We start from the raw sequence: 22,179 nt of genomic DNA on the forward strand, positions 1-22,179 counted from the left end.
TGAGCACGCCAAACAAAAACAACGCCGAGGACAGCTGAGCGGTCCAGATCACCCAGAAACATGTGATTCTGAACCCACTAATGACACCGACTCTTTGAGTGAAACATTGCCGACAATACCGATGACAAGTGGTAAATAAAAAGAAAAAGCAGACGTTTACTGCAGAACAGCTGTGGCGGGTGGATGACAACATAAGAATGCTGAGACTCTGCGGTCGTCTGCAAGGCTGGCTTCAAAGACGAAACACTTGACTTCGGTAACAGCAAAAGAGCAGAGGTTAGATTAAATACATGCGTGGTAGGTAACTCAAGTCCAGGAGTAATAAATCCTGTAATACCAAACTTCTGTAGACATAAAAAGCAAAGACTCTTTCAGCCACCGATTTGTCACACAGACGAGCACAATCACGCCGCGGGGATACACACGCATAACACGCGAAATAAATCACTGTTTCATCACAACACTGGTACTTCATTCCAAGTGGCATTGCTTACATCACTGCTTGTATCAGCGCGCCAACGTCACTGAATGACAGTCTCTGACGTCACTGCCAGCAGTTCTGACGTCACCAGACCTGACCAGGGTCTATTAAGTATGCAACCCAGGTCACCTTGGGCCTTACAAAGTCCAGCATATCCCAGGTCATCACCCTTTCTACAAGACAACGCACGTGCTAATTTTGAGAGTATTCCATAAGCACATGCTTCATTCTTCGACGTCATGATCCGATTCAGCGAGACCATAAAGCTGAAGTGCGAAAATCACCAACAAGCCAATCAAGAGAGCTTTGAAGTCCGATGAACTTCCTGCGCTAGGGGTACGGCCTGATGCTCGTTTCTCCGACGCGTCTGTGAGAGGACAGTGTTGAAGTGAACGGAGTATATCCACAGGTGGTAGGCCGGGAGTCACTCGCGCCTGGCAGCTGACACGGACGGAGTGTGCGGGTCCACCGTTCTGTTCGGCTCACAGAGCCCCCATTGTCTGCCGCCGGTAGGTCACCTTGTGCGCCGCCGCGGAACAGCCGTCAGGTGTCCTCTGAGTCTGCAGTAGATGCTGAGTGCTGACGTTGCCTGCGGCTTCCTCCGAGCTCTTTAGATGTCCGTTCCCCGCGGGTTCAGAACTCGAGGTTCCAGAGTTGCACAGCGTCCAGCAACATTTGAGACTCATCCCAGTTCCGACGGTTTCGCACTCGGGATGGTGTTGCTGCCCAAAACTTGAGCGCTGTACAGCCTAACCCACCACCCGTGACGGGGTCACCTCTGTCGACCTTTCGAAGAACCGAAAAAGAAGCCGAAGCTTGACGAAGTCACCTTGGCGTCGTCGTCGTCGGAGATGGCGTCGTCGGCAGCGGAGGCGGTGGATGCGGAGGCGGTGGATGCGGAGGTGGTGGCGGCGGATGCAGCGGCGGCGGTCAGGCGTTGTCGGAGGCAGCCCCGTTTGACGGCCACCCGCCCCACTGTCACAATCCCGGGTACTCCTGAAGCAGCTCGTGGCCTCCGGACAGCGGCAGCTGACCCAGCTGGCTGTGGTACATGGCGGCGGCGGCGGCGGCGGCAGCGGCTGCTGACGGCGCGCCCAGTCCGCCGCCCCCGCCCAGGGGGTCGCCGCCCCCGCCGCCGGGCTTGAAGTCGAACATGGAGGTGGGCTGCACGCTGGTGTGACTCTGCGAAAGAGAAAGTACCGTCAGTGATTTGGAAAACGCCATTTTGGATTTGCTACTCGTCTAAACGAAACACATGCTGATGCAAACTTAATTGAACAACAGCGTTGTAAGTAAAAATAAAAGTAAAGATGAAACATTTGCAGGGGAAAACGACAAAAAATTGCCTTATTTTCATTGAACTTTTACGATGTTACAGCACACAAGGTCACACGAAATGCACAGGTTTGGTGGGTGGTGAAAACGTTCACTGCTCAACCGAATCCACAAAATATAAAATATAAAATCGAGCACAGAGAGTCAATAATGCTTCCAGATGTAACGGGAAATGCCAGTGACGATGCCGACAGAGCTTCGAGTTCTACACAGAGTTTCCATTTCCAGAGCCACCTCTAGCGCTGGGAAAGCGCCGGACCAGAATCACCGTCCTGACGCGACACAGGACGCGACAACAAGACAGACGGGGTTGTCCGAGCTTAGGACGGTCGCCACTCGGCCCAGCCGTTCACGGAAACGGCCTGCAAAAGTCGCCGGTCGCTCAGACACCGACTCAGACCATCGTGCACGGCCAAGGCGGCGCGGCCGTCTGGTCGGCCGTTCCGCGAACAGTGGACAATGAAGATGCAGTTCGTCCCGGTCGATTACACGTGTAATCCGCGGCGCCCGGCCGACGGCCGACGGCTGCCGAAATGACTCATTATTCAGGTGCTGTAGCAAACAAATGGCCGGACAAATCTTGCCGTCTGATCGACACGGTGGGAACGACACAGATCCCGAGGATACGGCGCCGACAATCACCAGATAGAGGCGAACGTTTTGTTGCACGCGACGGCACTGGTTTGCAGCGTGCAAATAAAATAATTCAAGGTATTTTTGTCTGGCAGCTTGCAAGTTGCAATTGTGGTAATCGAATGGTCTTAAAACGTGCAATTTGAAGGTCTAAATGATGCATTATTTGTTCAAATTGCCCTCATTTAAACGATGTCAATTCTATTAGCTTTGGAAAGTGTGGTAACTGGCCCATTAGACGCATATAGCAATATCCGCTGACACCACCAGGCGCGTATTTATTCATCTTAATGTTATTGCAGTGATGTATAAGTTCCTAGTGCTAAGCAAGCAATTGCATTAATTCTAATGACAGCCGATATAATTGCACTAACGAATTAACCCATGCATTCATTGGACAAACACCTGCATTGGGAAATTCCGGCATTAGGCTAAATATAGTGCAAAGTTGGCTTTTATTTCATGAAATGCTTGAGTCTTAAATTAGCGTGAAAAAACTCTTGCAACTCCGCTATCTTTTTTTTGGCGAATCGGTACCGTCTGATTAACCCATTAATGCCGCTTGGGTCATATATGACCCAAAAGCAAAATCTTAATGTTTTTTCTCAATGGAGGCAAGTGGCACTTTGAGGAACTTGTGCGTGTGTTTTGTTGGATTTGTGGGTTCAGTGACGAGCGCCTGAGCCGCATAAAACTTGTGTGAGCTCGTCCACTGAAGTTTCTGGAGCCAAAGACGACGGGACTGCACAGCCGCCGGTCACTGGCGATGGCGCGCCGCCCCAAAAAGTAATATTATATTATGTTTGCACTTTACTATCTGTTGAATGATCGTCCACCTGGCATTTAAATTTGTCTGAAAAAGGCATGATGTATAATTTTGCCCTTCTTGTCGCCATCGGATAACTTTTTTCCTCGGTAAATATCCTTGGGTCATAAATGACCCAGCCGGCAATAGTGTTGTCAATTTTCTCGTATGTTGAATACAAGGGAAGCATTTGATGATTATACGATTATTTATTTCTGGGGGTTGTGATCAGATCACAGTGGCGGATCCAAAGGAGAGGGGTCATATGGGTCACTCATGACCTCCCTTGGGGCCCGGGGGCACCACCGACCTATTAGGGACACCACAGGCCTGACAGGGGCACCACAGGCCTAGTGTTGCGATGTTATGATATCATGAGTGGACCGGTCGTGCGGGGCCGTGACGCGGGGCGGGCCGGCGACTCGGCCGGCCGAGGGGCACCACGGGCCTGTCAGGGGTACCACAGGCTTGTTAGGGGCACCACAGGCCTGCAGGAGCACCATCGGCCTAGCAAGAGCACCACAGGTCTGCCAGGGGGCACCACAGACCTGCCAGGGGCACCAGAGGCCTGCCAGGGCCAGGGGCACCATCGACCTCACAGGGGCACCACCAGCCTCGCACGGGCACCTTGGGCCTGTAAAGGGCTCCACGGGCCTGTCGGGAGCACTTCAGGCTTATTAAGGGCACCACAGTCCTGCCAGGACCCAGGGGCACCAGCGGCCTAGCAGGGGCACCACAGGCACGCCAGAGGCACCACAGGCCTGTCAGGGGCACCACATGCCTAGCAATAGCACCGCAGGCCTGCCAGGGACTCCACAAGCCTGTCAGGGGCACCTCAGGCAATTGTCAGGGCCCAGGGGCACCACAGTCCTTCCAGGGAAACCACAGGCCTGTCAGTTCTATGAGCACCAGAGGCCTAACAAGGGCACCACAGGCCTGCCAGCGGCACCAACGGCCTCGCCAATGAGACGTTGCAAAGCATTGCAATGCAGTGCCTCTTAATATTGTTTGGCTGAGGCCGCTATACAGTATACACAATAAGGTATCTAGCTAAATTGGTTTTCGTGATGACTCCTTATTTGTGACTATACTAATGCCGGTTGGGTCATTTATGACCCATGCTTATAACTTGAGAACCGATGGAATTTCTTTTTTAAGCTTGCACAGTTTTCTTACTGGGACCCGTGTGGCTAACATTTGTTAAGGACAACTTAAGAATCAAAAAATAAAAATTCCGGCATTAATGGGTTAAAGGGACTGTCCCACCTTTGCATTAGTTCTGAGTTGAGATAGCCAAGTTGGCGGCCAGGTTCAGAAACCACTATATATCCTGGTCGCAATATCCTCAGTTTCGTGGTGTTAAAGAAATTCGTTCCCTTCATTTGAAAAGTGGGCCTTAGCTAAGGCCCTATCTCTTAAAGGGACTGTCCCACCTTCAAAAAATTGCTTTGATATACTGTTCTTGTGTTGCAAGACATAGATTAGGGGCCCCTGTACACGAAATTGGCAAACATTCGGCCCATAGTTGGCTAATTGTTTAAAAATTCCAATTTAAAGCTTTTGGATCGATTACGTCATATGATTGTTTTTTTTTTATCGGGCAAAGTTTTTTTCCTAGCTGCCAAATCGGTGGCACAAAGTTTTGTTACGCTTCTGCCGCGAATAGTACAAACATTGCGCATGAAATCAAAACTCAAGAAATTGGTATTTTAGTAACATGCAAAGTAACACAAACATGTTCAATGTTCATGGAAAGGATTGAAATGAAAATTGGAAAATTGAAGCTTGAACTTTGTCAAGAAGAAGGTCGCAAACTGCAAAGAATATCAACAAGGCCTTATTTATCATTTTTAAAAGATTATAGAATGCTCCCTAATAAGCAAAAGCAAGATATTGATGTTTGATTATTGATGCTGCCCACAATGTCTTGGGCACATGGATGGTGGAAGTGAGCTCAACTTTTGATCAGACCTAAGAATCACAATGGATATAGCCATGAGCCAGACTGCAAAGTATGGCAATTTTGTCCAGATGTTGTCAGTGCAGACTCCTTCGTCTGGTGCGGATTTAAGTGTGGTGCGGTGTGGATTTGGTTTGGTGTGGTGCAGATTTAGTGTAGCGGGGTGCAAAGTGTTCTCTCAGCCCCCTTTGGTGTGAATTTTCTGGCTCAGTTTGCAGGGTTTGTGTAAATTTTGAACTTAGGCCAGTGCTCCTTGGCGACCTGCGAGCCATACTCTGCAGTACTGGCCTGGGCCCATGAGCAAAGTAATATAATATAGTCTGTTCAAGATTCAATATAATAAGTCTGCAAAACACATTCCAGCAATTGTAATTGAAGCAGAATGAATTGTAGTGACCTGCATTTGTATTTTTGTTGTGTCTGTGAAAAATAACCAGTATAACGCCTTATGGGGCGACTAACGGAGCGAGCGAGAGGGTGGGCCTTGCACGTGCGAAATTTCGAGGGGGTACCTCCAACTGACTTGTGCACGGCACCCTACTAACCGGTCTCTAGCGATGTGCCAAATTTGAGCACAATCGGCCCAGCCGTTCTCGAGATCTGGAAGCGGCACCCTGCACGTGCGCACGTGCAAAATGGGTCCCAACTGACTTGTGCACGGCACCCTACTAACTGGTCCCTAACCGTGTACCAAATTTGAGCGCCATCGGTCCAGCCGTTCTCGAGATCTGGAAACGACCCCTGCACGTGCGCACGTGCAGCAGCACCCCAACCTTAACACATGCAGATGAATTATCTGATGGAGACCTAACTGTGTACCGAGTTTCAATTCAATCGGCCCAACCGTTGTGCCGTTATTGAGGTTGCAATTTTGGGGGTTCTTAAAAAATGTCCAACTTTACCACGCGCCACGTGCGGTGGTTGGCAAGAACGCATGGTGGCCATCACACCACAGAACTTTTACGTCCAAGTGACATTCAGTAAAGAAGACCGCTTGTCAATCGGATGTCCCGTTCCTAAGATATTAGCTTTTGAAGAGCGTCCCCACGGCCGGCCGGCCGGCCGGCCGCTCATACTCAGAAATTTCCCTTAATTCAGTATGAGACTCCGCTCGCTTCGCTCGCTCCGTAATAAATATACCTACTTATTGGAAAAATCGTGGCCTTTCAGCACATTTGGCAGAGTTGTGTGACTCTGATGTAGTGGCTCATGTGGAACGCAACGAGCTGCCGAACAAGCTTGAATAGCATTTTGCCTCAGGGCTATCTGCCAGAAACATTTCATCTGCATGAATTTATCTACAGGCAAGTCTGACAAATTTGTGGATTAACTGGGGACCTTGTAAGCCTGCATATTAGGTAAATTCTAGCCTACCAGCTCAGCCCTATCCTCAGTTTCAGCATTCAGCATGATAACAGTTCTGATCAAGTTCTGATTGTCACCACTGAGACACCAATGGAGTCCTCTGAAATTTTGCCTTTTAATTAAATTATTTGTAAGTTTCAAGCTATATTTAGACCAAACATTTCACTCTCAAAGATCTGCGACCAGTGGCGTATCCAGGATCTTGAAAAGGGGGAGGCCAAACCTGCTCAAGGGGCCCCACCCTTACCTTAGGGGCCCCAGTAGTGGCGTCACCCTTAGGGGCCCCAGTAGTGGCGTACTTATGCCACGCCCAGGTGCGGTTCTTTGCCACTTTCATCATGTGAGGGAGGCTTTTTAGGCACACTCGGCAATATAAAAAAGAAAAAAACGTGAAAAAGCCATCAATATCGATAGCTCTGTATATAGTTAGTGTACGATCTATTTCAGCAGTAGGCATACAGTTTCTTTTTTTTTTTTGCTTTGGGCGTCGCCGGGGCCAGTGAAGATAATCAAAAGCAAAATGTTTTGTCAATTTTTTTACGATTGTAACATTTTTCAATGGGCAGATGTCAATCTCTTATCTTAGTGTCTTGCGCTGGTTGAGGGCTGATACCCTTAACTTTAGAAGGGCCCGACTCGGGTTGAGCTCTGATCTACATAGACTCTGATGGCTCTATGTCGCCCACATTGGCCTCACTCCGACCTCTGAAGGCTCATTCTGGCCTCTGAAGGCCCCACACCGGCAACAGAGTGAACCACGCTGGCCTCCGGGCCCCATACCTAATGGCCTCAGGAGGAGACCCATGCTATGGCTGATCTCATAGGCCCCCCCGCTGGCTCTTGGAAGTCTTTGAGTCAGTCTGACGACCCTATGCCGCTCTCGAACCCACGCCGGTCTCTAGAAGCCCATGATGCCCCCTGAGGGTCCCACCCCGGCCTTTAAGGGCCACTCCTACCTCAGGGGGCTCAAACATGCATAAGATCTGAAAAGTGGCTGCCGAGGCCCTCGAGGTGGCCTCTAATGGCCCGACGCCAGCCTATGAAGGCCCGCGCTGGCTTCTGAGGGCCCAGCACCAGCCTCTGAAGTCTGAAGTCAGATGACAGATGGCCCCACGCTGGCCTCAGAGGGTTCACGCTGGTCACAGAGTGCCCCACACTGGCCTAAAAGGGCTCCACATTATCTTCAGATGGCCCCAAGCTAGTCTCGGTGGCCAATGGGCCTCAATCTAACCTAAGAAGGCCCCATGCCGCTGGGCTTAAAAGACCCCACGCTGACATAGACGGCCCCATGCTGAACATAGAGGGTCCCACACTGGCCTTACAAGGCCCCACACTGGCCTTAGAAGACCCCACAATGGCCTTAGAGGCCTTAGCGCTGGCTCCTTAGGGCTCTACACCAGCGTCAAAGGATCCCACGCTCGAGTCTAAGCTTCTTTATGGCCGCCAAAGCGACCTCTAAGGGCCCACGCTAGCCTCTGGGGGCTCGGCCTTGGTCTCTGAGGGCCTATGAGGGCCATCAAATGGCATTTTAAGATAGGTTGACGCAGTTTGACTTTATTTATGCTTGGGACAGTACTTTGGATGAGGCCCTGAAGGTCGTTTCTCTTGGGACACTCAAGCAGGCACGTACCCAGGGTTTCGCCCAGGAGGGGGCCGCCTGCTCTCAAAGGGGCCCACGGGTCACCCGGATGCCGCTGTCAACCCAGGCAGGGGCGTATCCAGAACCTTTCGATGAGGGGATTGGGCACATGGTGGGTCCGGTCCCCCCTGCAGACGGGCCCCTCTGTCTGTCTGTCTGTCTGTCTGTCTGTCTGTCTAAGCCCTGAGAAAATATGCAAAATTGGCAGGTAAAAATATCATTTTTTGCTTGAGAAGTGTGCATAAAATGCACGGTATTTTATGAGGAAGTGAAGCGAGCGAGCGCCTCAGAGTCACCTGTATAGGTACATAAGTCCCTCAGAGGTATCGGTGAAAGGCCATCGGATGCGCTGGTGTGGGGTCCTCACAGGCGCCGTTGTGAGGGCCTTAGGGCTTAGAGACACTGGTGGGGGCCATCACTTAGGCGTGAGTGGGGCCCTGAAAGTTACTGGTGGCCCTTTATAGGCCGGCAAGGGACCCTCAGAGGTCGGTAAGAGGCCCTCAGAGTCGCTGATAAGTGACCGTCAGATGCATAGGGCGCTGCATAGGGCCCTCGGAGGCGCCGGTGTGGGGACTCTCAGAGCCGCCGAAGTAGGCACTGCTGCCAAGAGGCACTGGTGTAGGGCCCTTAGAGGTGGCAGTGGAGGCCCTCGCAGGCGCCGTTGTGAGGGCCCTCAGAAACACCGGTGTGGGCCGTGGGGCCATAGCAACAGTAGCGGCGGAACACCTTCAATTAAGGGGGGGGGGGCACTGCCGACTTTTGGTCCCATTCTTTCCATGCAACACCCATTGGGCTAATGTTAAAATGCCACAATCAAAGGGGGGCACGGTGCCCCGGTGCCCTACCCGTTCCGCCGCCTATGCATAGCAAACGGGTATGGGGCCCTTACAGCTGATCCCGTATTGACCGGCAATAGCCCTCAGGGCCGGCCAGGTCCCTCAGAACCTGGCGTGAGGCCCTTCTGGAGATAAGTGTGGGTACACAAGAGCCCATGGGGTGTTCTCACAAGCCCTGTGGTCTCCTTTCCAGTTGAAGCGTTGCCAGCGCGGGCCTTCTGCCGCCAATTGGCACCGCAGGGCCTCTCGGGCCCGAGGGGACCCTAAATCCTATAACAGACACGTGCCCCCTCGCCCCTGGCCGTACCATTGAATCCGAGTGATCACGGGTCGTTCAGGTAATCAGGGGCCTCTCAGGTGACCAGGGGCCTTACAATTGACCAGGGCCTTTCAATTGACCTGGGGTCCTTCAATTGACCAGGGACCCACCAGGTGACCAGGGGACCCTCTGATAACCAGGGGCCGGTTATACCAGGGCTCCACGGGTAACTAAGGGCCTTTATGTGACTGCAAGGGCCCTTCATATAACCAGGTATCTACTCCCCGGGTAAACATGGGCCCTTCAGGTGACCAGGGTTTCTTCAGATCACTGGCCAGGGGATCAGGGGCCCCTCAGGTGGTAGCTAGGGGCCCCTCAGGTAACCAGGGGCCCCTCATATACCAAGAGGCCCCACTGGTAACCAGGGGCCTCTCAGATAATCAGGGGCTCTCAGGCAATCACGGGCCCCTTAGGTAAGCAGGGCCCTCAGGAAACCAGGGGCCCCTCAGGTAACCATGGCCCCTCAGATAACCATGGCCCCTCAGGTAACCAGGGCCCCCGTAGCCAGGGGCCCCTCAGGAAACTAGGAGTCCTTCAGATAACCAGGGACCAATCAGGTAGCCAGGCCCCCCTCAGATAACCATGGGCCCCTCAGATAACCAGGGGCCACTCAGGTAACCAGGGACCCTCAGATGATCAGGGGGACCCTCAGGTAACCAGGGCGCCCCTCAGGGCCCCCATGGCCCCCTTGGGTACGTCACTGCACTCAAGTGACCCAAACGGCCCACTTGCATGTTTGATGCCAAAGGGGGAGGCCATGGCCTCTTGGCCTCCCCCCTGGATACGCCACTGTGACTGCGACCTACCCCACTCGTCCAGTAGGATGCCTGGCGCGCAAACAGTCTAGCAGTGAGCTGCCAGCCGGCACGCAGGGCAGCAGCAGGCAGCGGCAGCAACGGCAACTGGTGAACACGTCTTGGACTGCAGCCAAGACATAATCTAGGCTAGCGTCTATTCAATTTGTCCATGTACAAGTCCCACAGCTCCTGCCCGAGGTGCCCGAGGTTGCGCAAGTCAGGGAACTGACCACCTCCAGCCCAGGCGTGGTTCACTGACTCAAGATATTTCAAATGACCAGTCAGAGTTCATGTTTTGCAACTTTTATCCAAGTTATTTGTAATTGTAATATTCTAAACTGAATTTTAGGCATGACTTCATTTTTCAAGAGCTACAAAGAACACACCTTCCCCTGTGCAGCACGTCTATTGTCCTAACATTAGTCGCATAGTTGCAAGAAGCGACTTGAATGCGGAACCTGCCTGTTTTGAAGCCCTGTTGTCTGTTGGGTGACACTGCACAGAGGTAAGGATGGGGTGTGATTTTGCTGCTGTTTGTCAGGTTCAATATGTGTGTCAATGATCATTGATCACAAAGTACTCTCACTGGCGGATCCAGACTTGCGTTTTGGGGGGGGGCCAACTCGTGCAAGGAGCCAAACCTAGGGTCAGGGGTGTCGTTTTCCGAAAATGATTGGTAGTGCCCAAAGGCGGCGGCTGGCCATATATGACGGGGCTTACAAGGTAGGGTACCCCCAAATCTGCCTTTCTCATCGGATTTCGGCCACTTATTTTTCGCCCTGGTCATTGACAAGACTAACCGAAATCTAAAAAAAACACACAAAAAAAAAGCTTTGGAAATCTGGGTCCACACCGGACGCCATGCACAAAACGTGCAGTTATATAGGCAATAGTGTCGGAGGAATGCACGCCATTCTGAAAGAGGCCCACATCGACTTAAAAGGACGGCTGTGCTGAAAGGGGACAGGAACAGCTTTGAGGGCCCAAGCCGACTAAAAAAGACGGCTGCGGGGCCAGGAACGTTTTTGAAGACCCACGCCAATTGAAGGGTTCGACAACTAACGAGGACTGGAAACACAACGATAGTTAGAAAGACCTGCTTGCCAAAATAAAAGGATGACAGTACGAGGGGCGTTCAGAAAGCTACGGGCCCGACCATGAAGGAGCAGAGAGATACAGCATCGACTCATTAGACCAAAAAGTTCATTTATTCAAATAAACACCGTTAAGACAAACACATTTCGCGCAGCGCTTCGCGAGAGCCCTCAAGGCCTCCATAACCAAGTGGGTTTTGGACCCATCCTGCACGTCCAAGACGGCTGATTTCGTCTCCCTGCTGTTAGCGAGGTTGCCGCTGCTAATTTTCTTATGTTGGGGAAGAGGTGGCAACCACTAACCAGAGTGTGCAAGGTTCGGAGAGAAAAAAGTGGAAGCGACAACAACTCGAAGCTCATCGCTTCACTGTTCGTCATCCCGCCCATGTACGCAGGTGCGTGGTCGCGGATCAGGTGCACACTTTACGTCAGCTTCCCTATAGCCTCTCCTCGATGTTTATCGAATGGACGCACATCATCAATTGTGTGCCCCTGTTTTGGAAAGTTGACAAGCGGAGGGGGGTCGCATCGACCCCTCCCCCTGCCAGGCCGTGTTATGAAAAATGCCCAGGGCGAGGGTTAACGCTTGGTGCCTTTTCTGCACTAAGTACTATGAAACGAATCACTGCTCTCTTCTGGGCGTCGCCCATCCTATCCGAAATGGCGAACTATGCTACGAATGCCCGAATCAATCACAGAAGAGACTTAATTAATGGCCACTTACTTAATTTGCGTAAGTGGACATCCCAATAACACATCATTTAACACACCGCCTTGCAGGCCAAAATTCCAACTCCTTCATTGTTCGGCCCGAAACTTTTTGAACGCCCCTCGTAGTTACGAGCTTCAGTTTTCGGGGTCTGATGCGGTAATGACCTGGCGTTGAACCCTGGGGAATCAGGCTGCATCACCCACTCAAATCAATATACCTATGGCCTATTCTGGAGCACCGCGGCACCTTCCGAAGTCGGTGTAGGGCCTCCAGCGGCTGGTGTGGAGACGGATCGGGGTCTATTAGGGGCGGTCGCGTGGTATGCGGGACTCAGAGGCAGTTATGGACCTCTATAACCAATTGCGTTTTCGAGCCTCTTAAAATCCATTAAGGACCGGAGTCCTAGACACGTGAAACCTCATTGTCAGCTACATGCACCTACTGTGGCTAGAACCTTATTTATGTACTTGCATATGTGCTTATTTAATATTTGCTTATCTGTTTATTTTGATTTTTTATCAACTGATAAGTGACAAAAGATTGGTAGGGCTCAGCGAACATTGGTAGGGCCCAAATAAACATTGGTAAGGCTCGGGCCCTACCAGGCCTATACAAAACGACGCCCCTGACTATTGTGAAACTTGGTAGGTAGGTAGGTAGGTAGGTACCACATAACTTGAAATTACTTGACGTAATGACATGATGTGGAAAGTGAAAATGATACCTAGGTATTGATGGAAATTTATGGACTTAGGTACGCTACAAGAAGATTGAATTGGTCAACCAATTCAAATTCAATCTACTTGTGGAGTAAGTCTATACATTTTCATCAATAGTTACCACTTACCATTGAAGTTACTTGCTATCATGTTGATTTTATACATAAGAACCTCATTCATTTTATTTGTATGACATGTTTGAATGCAATTTTCTCAATAAGTGAAGAAAAATGTTGGTAGTGCTCAACAACACATTGGTAGTGCTCAGCTGAACATTGGTAGTGCTCGGGCACTCCCAGGCCTATACAAAACGACGCCCCTGCCTAGGGTACCCCCAAATCCTGTTTTCTCATCGGATTTAGGCCACTTATTTTTCGTCACAGCCCTGAAACGATAATTTTTTTTAAACTAAAAAAAAAATAGAGAGAGAAATGGTAGTCCACTCAACCCGTGCCTTAATATTACTTTGAAAACACTTCAAATTGCTTTTATCGACACGTCTGTCAAGACAGCCTCAGATTCAGATTCACTTTCAGAATCACATTCGGACCCCCTTAGATTTTCATAAAAACTGGTCCATGGGTACAGTTTTGGACGCTGATTCCAATGGTGAAGTCTGTTTTTCGCCACATATTATACTTTGGCCCCTAGAGGCATTCAAAGTTTTTTTGGGGCGAAGGGGGACCCCCTTAGATTTTCATAAAAACTGGTCCATGTGTACAGTTTTGGACGCTGATTCCAACGGTGAAGTCTGTTTTTCGCCACATATTATACTTTGGCCCCTAGAGGCATTCAAAGTTTTTTGGGGGGAAGGGGGACCCCCTTAGATTTTCATAAAAACTGGTCCATGGGTACAGTTTTGGACGCTGATTCCAATGGTGAAGTCTGTTTTTCGCCACATATTACACTTTGGCCCCTAGAGGCATTCAAAGTTTTTTTTTTGGGCGAAGGGGGACCCCCTTAGATTTTCATAAAAACTGGTCCATGGGTACAGTTTTGGACGCTGATTCCAATGGTGAAGTCTGTTTTTCGCCACATATTATACTTTGGCCCCTAGAGGCATTCAAAGTTTTTTTTGGGGCGAAGGGGGACCCCCTTAGATTTTCATAAAAACTGGTCCATGTGTACAGTTTTGGACGCTGATTCCAACGGTGAAGTCTGTTTTTCGCCACATATTATACTTTGGCCCCTAGAGGCATTCAAAGTTTTTTGGGGAAAGGGGGACCCCCTTAGATTTTCATAAAAACTGGTCCATGGGTACAGTTTTGGACGCTGATTCCAATGGTGAAGTCTGTTTTTCGCCACATATTATACTTTGGCCCCTAGAGGCATTCAAAGTTTTTTTTTGGCGAAGGGGGACCCCCTTAGATTTTCATTAAAACTGGTCCATGGGTACAGTTTTGGACGCTGATTCCAACGGTGAAGTCTGTTTTTCGCCACATATTATACTTTGGCCCCTAGAGGCATTCAAAGTTTTTTGGGGGAAGGGGGACCCCCTTAGATTTTCATAAAAACTGGTCCATGGGTACAGTTTTGGACGCTGATTCCAATGGTGAAGTCTGTTTTTCGCCACATATTATACTTTGGCCCCTAGAGGCATTCAGAGTTTTTTGGGGGAAGGGGGACCCCCTTAGATTTTCATAAAAACTGGTCCATGGGTACAGTTTTGGACGCTGATTCCAATGGTGAAGTCTGTTTTTCGCCACATATTATACTTTGGCCCCTAGAGGCATTCAAAGTTTTTTTGGGGCGAAGGGGGACCCCCTTAGATTTTCATAAAAACTGGTCCATGTGTACAGTTTTGGACGCTGATTCCAACGGTGAAGTCTGTTTTTCGCCACATATTATACTTTGGCCCCTAGAGGCATTCAAAGTTTTTTGGGGGGAAGGGGGACCCCCTTAGATTTTCATAAAAACTGGTCCATGGGTACAGTTTTGGACGCTGATTCCAATGGTGAAGTCTGTTTTTCGCCACATATTACACTTTGGCCCCTAGAGGCATTCAAAGTTTTTTTTTTTTGGGCGAAGGGGGACCCCCTTAGATTTTCATAAAAACTGGTCCATGGGTACAGTTTTGGACGCTGATTCCAATGGTGAAGTCTGTTTTTCGCCACATATTATACTTTGGCCCCTAGAGGCATTCAAAGTTTTTTGGGGAAGGGGGACCCCCTTAGATTTTCATAAAAACTGGTCCATGTGTACAGTTTTGGACGCTGATTCCCATGGTGAAGTCTGTTTTTCGCCACATATTATACTTTGCCCCTAGAGGCATTCAGATTCACTTTCAGAATCACATTCGGACCCCCTTAGACTTTCATAAAAACTGGTCCATGGGTACAGTTTTGGACGCTGATTCCAATGGTGAAGTCTGTTTTTCGCCACATATTATACTTTGGCCCCTAGAGGCATTCAAAGTTTTTTTTTGGGGCGAAGGGGGACCCCCTTAGATTTTCATAAAAACTGGTCCATGGGTACAGTTTTGGACGCTGATTCCAATGGTGAAGTCTGTTTTTCGCCACATATTACACTTTGGCCCCTAGAGGCATTCAAAGTTTTTTTTTTGGGCGAAGGGGGACCCCCTTAGATTTTCATAAAAACTGGTCCATGGGTACAGTTTTGGACGCTGATTCCAATGGTGAAGTCTGTTTTTCGCCACATATTATACTTTGGCCCCTAGAGGCATTCAAAGTTTTTTGGGGAAGGGGGACCCCCTTAGATTTTCATAAAAACTGGTCCATGTGTACAGTTTTGGACGCTGATTCCCATGGTGAAGTCTGTTTTTCGCCACATATTATACTTTGCCCCTAGAGGCATTCAGATTCACTTTCAGAATCACATTCGGACCCCCTTAGATTTTCATAAAAACTGGTCCATGGGTACAGTTTTGGACGCTGATTCCAATGGTGAAGTCTGTTTTTCGCCACATATTATACTTTGGCCCCTAGAGGCATTCAAAGTTTTTTTTTTGGGGGCGAAGGGGGACCCCCTTAGATTTTCATAAAAACTGGTCCATGTGTACAGTTTTGGACGCTGATTCCAACGGTGAAGTCTGTTTTTCGCCACATATTATACTTTGGCCCCTAGAGGCATTCAAAGTTTTTTGGGGAAGGGGAACCCCCTTAGATTTTCATAAAAACTGGTCCATGGGTACAGTTTTGGACGCTGATTCCAATGGTGAAGTCTGTTTTTCGCCACATATTTTACTTTGGCCCCTAGAGGCATTCAAAGTTTTTTTGGGGCGAAGGGGGACCCCCTTAGATTTTCATAAAAACTGGTCCATGTGTACAGTTTTGGACGCTGATTCCAACGGTGAAGTCTGTTTTTCGCCACATATTATACTTTGGCCCCTAGAGGCATTCAAAGTTTTTTTGGGGGAAGGGGGACCCCCTTAGATTTTCATAAAAATGGTCCATGGGTACCGTTTTGGACGCTGATTCCAATGGTGAAGTCTGTTTTTCGCCACATATTATACTTTGGCCCCTAGAGGCATTCAAAGTTTTTTTTTGGGCGAAGGGGGACCCCCTTAGATTTTCATAAAAACTGGTCCATGGGTACAGTTTTGGACGCTGATTCCAATGGTGAAGTCTGTTTTTCGCCACATATTATACTTTGGCCCCTAGAGGCATTCAAAGTTTTTTGGGGAAGGGGGACCCCTTAGATTTTCATAAAAACTTGTTCATGTGTACAGTTTTGGACGCTGATTCCCATGGTGAAGTCCGTTTTTCGCCACATATTATACTTTGCCCCTAGAGGCATTCAGATTCACTTTCAGAATCACATTCGGACCCCCTTAGATTTTCATGAAAACTGGTCCATGGGTACAGTTTTGACGTCACTCTGACGTCATTAGCGGCCAACCTATCATATAGCATTTGGAAAAGTTTTGGTCACCATGTGCGCTAGATACTCCCGGGAGGGTACTGAAAGTTTGGTGACGATCGGCGCAGCGGTTCTCGAGATAAATTGAAAAACTAAAGGGGGGTTAAAAAATTTCCCCCCCCCCCCACCGCCTGGAAGGTTAACCCTCTTTGGCACAAGGGAGGATTGATGCACCCCCGTAATGTTTTTCACGAATAACTCGCGTAACAAGCGGGTGATCACGACGAAAATTTCAGTACCCTCGCATTGGTCAATTTTACACCTATCCTGAAAATTTCATGACTCTGACCCAAATGACCTTTGGGCTTTGACCTGTGACCTATTTTCCGAGACCATGTTTGGCCGGAATCGCGATTCGGCGTATGTCGGTATGTCGGCGTATGGACCAGTTTTTTATGAAAATCTAAGGGGGTCCCCCTTCCCCTAAAAAAACTTTGGATGCCTCTAGGGGCCAAAGTGTAATATGTGGCGAAAAACAGACTTCACCATTGGAATCAGCGTCCAGAACTGTACCCATGGACCAGTTTTTATGAAAATCCAAGGGGGTCCACCTTCGCCCCAAAAAACTTTGAATGCCTCTAGGGGCCAAAGTATAATATGTGGCGAAAAACAGACTTCACCATTGGAATCAGCGTCCAAAACTGTACCCATGGACCAGTTTTTATGAAAATCTAAGGGGGTCCGAATGTGATTCTGAAAGTGAATCTGAATGCCTCTAGGGGCAAAGTATAATATGTGGCGAAAAACAGACTTCACCATGGGAATCAGCGTCCAAAACTGTACACATGGACAAGTTTTTATGAAAATCTAAGGGGGTCCCCCTTCCCCAAAAAACTTTGAATGCCTCTAGGGGCCAAAGTATAATATGTGGCGAAAAACAGACTTCACCGTTGGAATCAGCGTCCAAAACTGTACACATGGACCAGTTTTTATGAAAATCTAAGGGGGTCCCCCTTCGCCCCAAAAAAAATTGAATGCCTCTAGGGGCCAAAGTATAATATGTGGCGATAAACAGACTTCACCATTAGAATCAGCGTCCAAAACTGTACTCATGGACCAGTTTTTATGAAAATCTAAGGGGGTCCCCCTTCCCCAAAAAACTTTGAATGCCTCTAGGGGCCAAAGTATAATATGTGGCGAAAAACAGACTTCACCATTGGAATCAGCGTCCAAAACTGTACACATGGACCAGTTTTTATGAAAATCTAAGGGGGTCCCCCTTCCCCCAAAAAACTTTGAATGCCTCTAGGGGCCAAAGTATAATATGTGGCGAAAAACAGACTTCACCGTTGGAATCAGCGTCCAAAACTGTACCCATGGACCAGTTTTAATGAAAATCTAAGGGGGTCCCCCTTCGCCCAAAAAAAACTTTGAATGCCTCTAGGGGCCAAAGTATAATATGTGGCGAAAAACAGACTTCTTCATTGGAATCAGCGTCCAAAACTGTACCCATGGACCAGTTTTTATGAAAATCTAAGGGGGTCCGAATGTGATTCTGAAAGTGAATCTGAATGCCTCTAGGGGCAAAGTATAATATGTGGCGAAAAACAGACTTCACCATGGGAATCAGCGTCCAAAACTGTACACATGGACAAGTTTTTATGAAAATCTAAGGGGGTCCCCCTTCCCCAAAAAACTTTGAATGCCTCTAGGGGCCAAAGTATAATATGTGGCGAAAAACAGACTTCACCATTGGAATCAGCGTCCAAAATTGTACCCATGGACCAGTTTTTATGAAAATCTAAGGGGGTCCCCCTTCGCCCCAAAAAAAACTTTGAATGCCTCTAGGGGCCAAAGTATAATATGTGGCGAAAAACAGACTTCACCATTGGAATCAGCGTCCGAAACTGTACCCATGGACCAGTTTTTATGAAAATCTAAGGGGTCCCCCTTCCCCAAAAAAACTTTGAATGCCTCTAGGGGCCAAAGTATAATATGTGTCGAAAAACAGACTTAACCGTTGGAATCAGCGTCCAAAACTGTACACATGGACCAGTTTTTATGAAAATCTAAGGGGGTCCCCCTTCGCCCCAAAAAAACTTTGAATGCCTCTAGGGGCCAAAGTATAATATGTGGCGAAAAACAGACTTCACCATTGGAATCAGCGTCCAAAACTGTACCCATGGACCAGTTTTTATGAAAATCTAAGGGGGTCCCCCTTCGCCCAAAAAAAACTTTGAATGCCTCTAGGGGCCAAAGTATAATATGTGGCGAAAAACAGACTTCACCATTGGAATCAGCGTCCAAAACTGTACCCATGGACCAGTTTTTATGAAAATCTAAGGGGGTCCCCCTTCCCCCAAAAAACTTTGAATGCCTCTAGGGGCCAAAGTATAATATGTGGCGAAAAACAGACTTCACCGTTGGAATCAGCGTCCAAAACTGTACCCATGGACCAGTTTTAATGAAAATCTAAGGGGGTCCCCCTTCAACCAAAAAAAACTTTGAATGCCTCTAGGGGCCAAAGTATAATATGTGGCGAAAAACAGACTTCACCATTGGAATCAGCGTCCAAAACTCTACCCATGGACCAGTTTTTATGAAAATCTAAGGGGGTCCGAATGTGATTCTGAAAGTGAATCTGAATGCCTCTAGGGGCAAAGTATAATATGTGGCGAAAAACAGACTTCACCATGGGAATCAGCGTCCAAAACTGTACACATGGACAAGTTTTTATGAAAATCTAAGGGGGTCCCCCTTCCCCAAAAAACTTTGAATGCCTCTAGGGGCCAAAGTATAATATGTGGCGAAAAACAGACTTCACCATTGGAATCAGCGTCCAAAACTGTACCCATGGACCAGTTTTTATGAAAATCTAAGGGGGTCCCCCTTCGCCCAAAAAAAAACTTTGAATGCCTCTAGGGGCCAAAGTATAATATGTGGCGAAAAACAGACTTCACCATTGGAATCAGCGTCCAAAACTGTACCCATGGACCAGTTTTTATGAAAATCTAAGGGGGTCCCCCTTCGCCCAAAAAAAAACTTTGAATGCCTCTAGGGGCCAAAGTATAATATGTGGCGAAAAACAGACTTCACCATTGGAATCAGCGTCCAAAACTGTACCCATGGACCAGTTTTTATGAAAATCTAAGGGGGTTCCCCTTCCCCCAAAAAACTTTGAATGCCTCTAGGGGCCAAAGTATAATATGTGGCGAAAAACAGACTTCACCGTTGGAATCAGCGTCCAAAACTGTACACATGGACCAGTTTTTATGAAAATCTAAGGGGGTCCCCCTTCGCCCCAAAAAAACTTTGAATGCCTCTAGGGGCCAAAGTATAATATGTGGCGAAAAACAGACTTCACCATTGGAATCAGCGTCCAAAACTGTACCCATGGACCAGTTTTTATGAAAATCTAAGGGGGTCCGAATGTGATTCTGAAAGTGAATCTGAATCTGAGGCTGTCTTGACAGACGTTTTATCGACCACCGCTCCGGGTCGGTGCTTGGCGCAGCCTTCGCGGGCTGGGAGGTGTCGGTTGAACCTCTCTGCCGTTCGGCCCCTGATCAAGCTAGAGCTCGCGGAAAAAACGAGTGTGTTGCCTGTCAGTGACGAGAGGAAGCCGATGATACCCGATTTTAAGGTCCTTGGTCATTGGTTGACCTTCCAGGGCGGTGTTTCACGGTCGCGCCATGCCAGCCGCTGCCAGCGCATTCCGCGAGCTAAGGTCAACCTTCGGTAGTGTTGTAGGTATAGGCTAGTTGATGTCTCCATGGAAACCAAAAGTGCCAACAGCGCTGGCAGCGTGCCGTGAAACACCGCCCAGGTCAGGTCACAGACCCAAAAGACGGGAAAATCAGGGCCTGTCAGAACCTCCTAAAGTAAGGCTGTAATAGATTTTTTTGTGCTGATCACGAATTTCATGTTAGTTTGGATCATAGATGATGTCTTCATGCCTTTAGACCATGTCGGGGCAGGCCAGGTCAGGTCAACCAGGTCAAACAGTACTTATGGGTGTCCGTGTAGCAGGTGTCCGACTACCACTGGCAGCTACGTAACATGATACGAAGGCATCAAAACTACTTCATAAATGTTCAAATGGTTGCTAAATGCTAAATTCAAAATCAGCTAAACGAAACTATCCTAGAAACATGTTAAACTCGGAAAAGTGCACCGAGGTCATCAAAGGTCAATGACCTGACTTGACCCTAAGGTGACATTGACACCTACCACAATGGTTGGGGCCAACATCATTTCACATGTTTGAGCGTTTTAAACCACGAAAAGACTGTAAACGAGCGGATAATGTGAGCCGACATACGCGGAATCGCGATTCCGGCCAAACATGGCCTCAAACATGGCCAAACATAGTCTCGAGAAATAGGCCACAGGTCAAAGGTCACTTGGGTCAGGGTCATGAAATTTTCAGACTTTGTCAACATGAGGGTGCTAAAGTTTCGTCGCGATCGGATTCATGATAACTTACACGATAACTTCACGCGTCGATCGAGAGGTAAAGTATGCAATAAGAACTTCTTGGGTGAAGACGAGACCAACACTCAAGCTCACATATTTTTAATGATACGGTAGTTTCTACCTACTACGCTACTTTCTCACATTCATATTTCTTAAGTGTTTTTGGGGGCCAAAATACATGTTGCCCCCTTTCAGGCTTGGGGGCATACCCCGTGGCCCCCCTGGATCCGCTAGGCCGAAACTAACTAGGCCGTTTTCAAACGGTCTGATATTTCAGGTCATGGTTTGCAAACGGCCGGTGTTTTCAGGCTGTTTCATATGCCCTGACTGGGCCAGGCCGTTTGCAAACGGACAATTTTCATACGGCCTGTAACATATATTCATATTTCACCATCTGTCGCAGCATCAAATGCTGATGTGGTGCACTCAAAAGCCGGAATTGGTCCTTGGATGCCGTAAGGACCCTTTTAAGAAATAAGTGACCCGACTGACCCCTTAGAGATTGGCCTGAGCTCTGACCGAAATAAGTCTTTTACCGTTTCACGGGAAGGGACAAAAAGGTCCCTGATATGCTTCTTGTACAATTACCAAACAAAACAAGCTTTTCAACGCCAACTCAGTGAGTGTTCCTAAAAAAATTATTGCGCATATTCCGTGAATGAAAAATTGCCGGGTCATGTCAGGTCAGGCTGCCAGAGCAAGTTTGTTAACTTGACAGTTCAATCGATATGTATGCAATAAGACCTTCTCGGGTGACGACAAGACATGACGACACTTTATGAAGGAAGCTAGTAAACCCGGTGGTTTCTCCATAGGCACGGGAACCGGGGCAGTGGGGACAGCTTGCCCACCCCCCAACTATGGGGCCGTGGGGGCGGTGCCCCCACAACTTTCAGACGGAATACCCCATTTTTTGCAAATGTTGTCTTTTTTTTTTTGTTGAAAAAAGCCAAGGGATGAAAAATAAGTGGCCTTAAACCACCGGTGAGAAAACTATATTTGGGGAGACCCTAGGTTGATCTCTATTATGGTGTGCCCCCCCCCCCCCAGTCTGAAAGTAGTTCCCGCACCCCTGAGTTTCTCTACGCTATTGAATCACGCCGGTGATTCTAACTTTTAGGTATCTACTACGCAACCTTCTCACATTAATTTTTCTTCAAGCGTTTTGGGAGGGGGGCCAAAAGATATG

At 48.5% G+C, this 22,179-nt stretch overlaps 1 protein-coding gene across 1 annotated transcript in view; it reads right to left on the reverse strand.

Moving 5' to 3' along the window:
• Positions 1-238: 238 nt before the first annotated feature.
• Positions 239-22,179, reverse strand: part of LOC122366366 (homeobox protein six1-like) — a 69,453-nt gene continuing 47,512 nt past the window's right edge. Inside the window, exon 3 of the mRNA XM_043338549.1 lies at positions 239-1,663. Within this exon, the coding sequence (XP_043194484.1) occupies positions 1,460-1,663 (204 nt within the window). The 3' untranslated portion in view covers positions 239-1,459. The remainder of the gene's footprint in view (positions 1,664-22,179) is intronic.

This window comes from Amphibalanus amphitrite, unplaced genomic scaffold (genome assembly GCF_019059575.1).
Source record: "Amphibalanus amphitrite isolate SeventyFive unplaced genomic scaffold, NRLGWU_Aamphi_draft 000800F_arrow, whole genome shotgun sequence".
Lineage (NCBI taxonomy): Eukaryota > Metazoa > Arthropoda > Thecostraca > Balanomorpha > Balanidae > Amphibalanus > Amphibalanus amphitrite.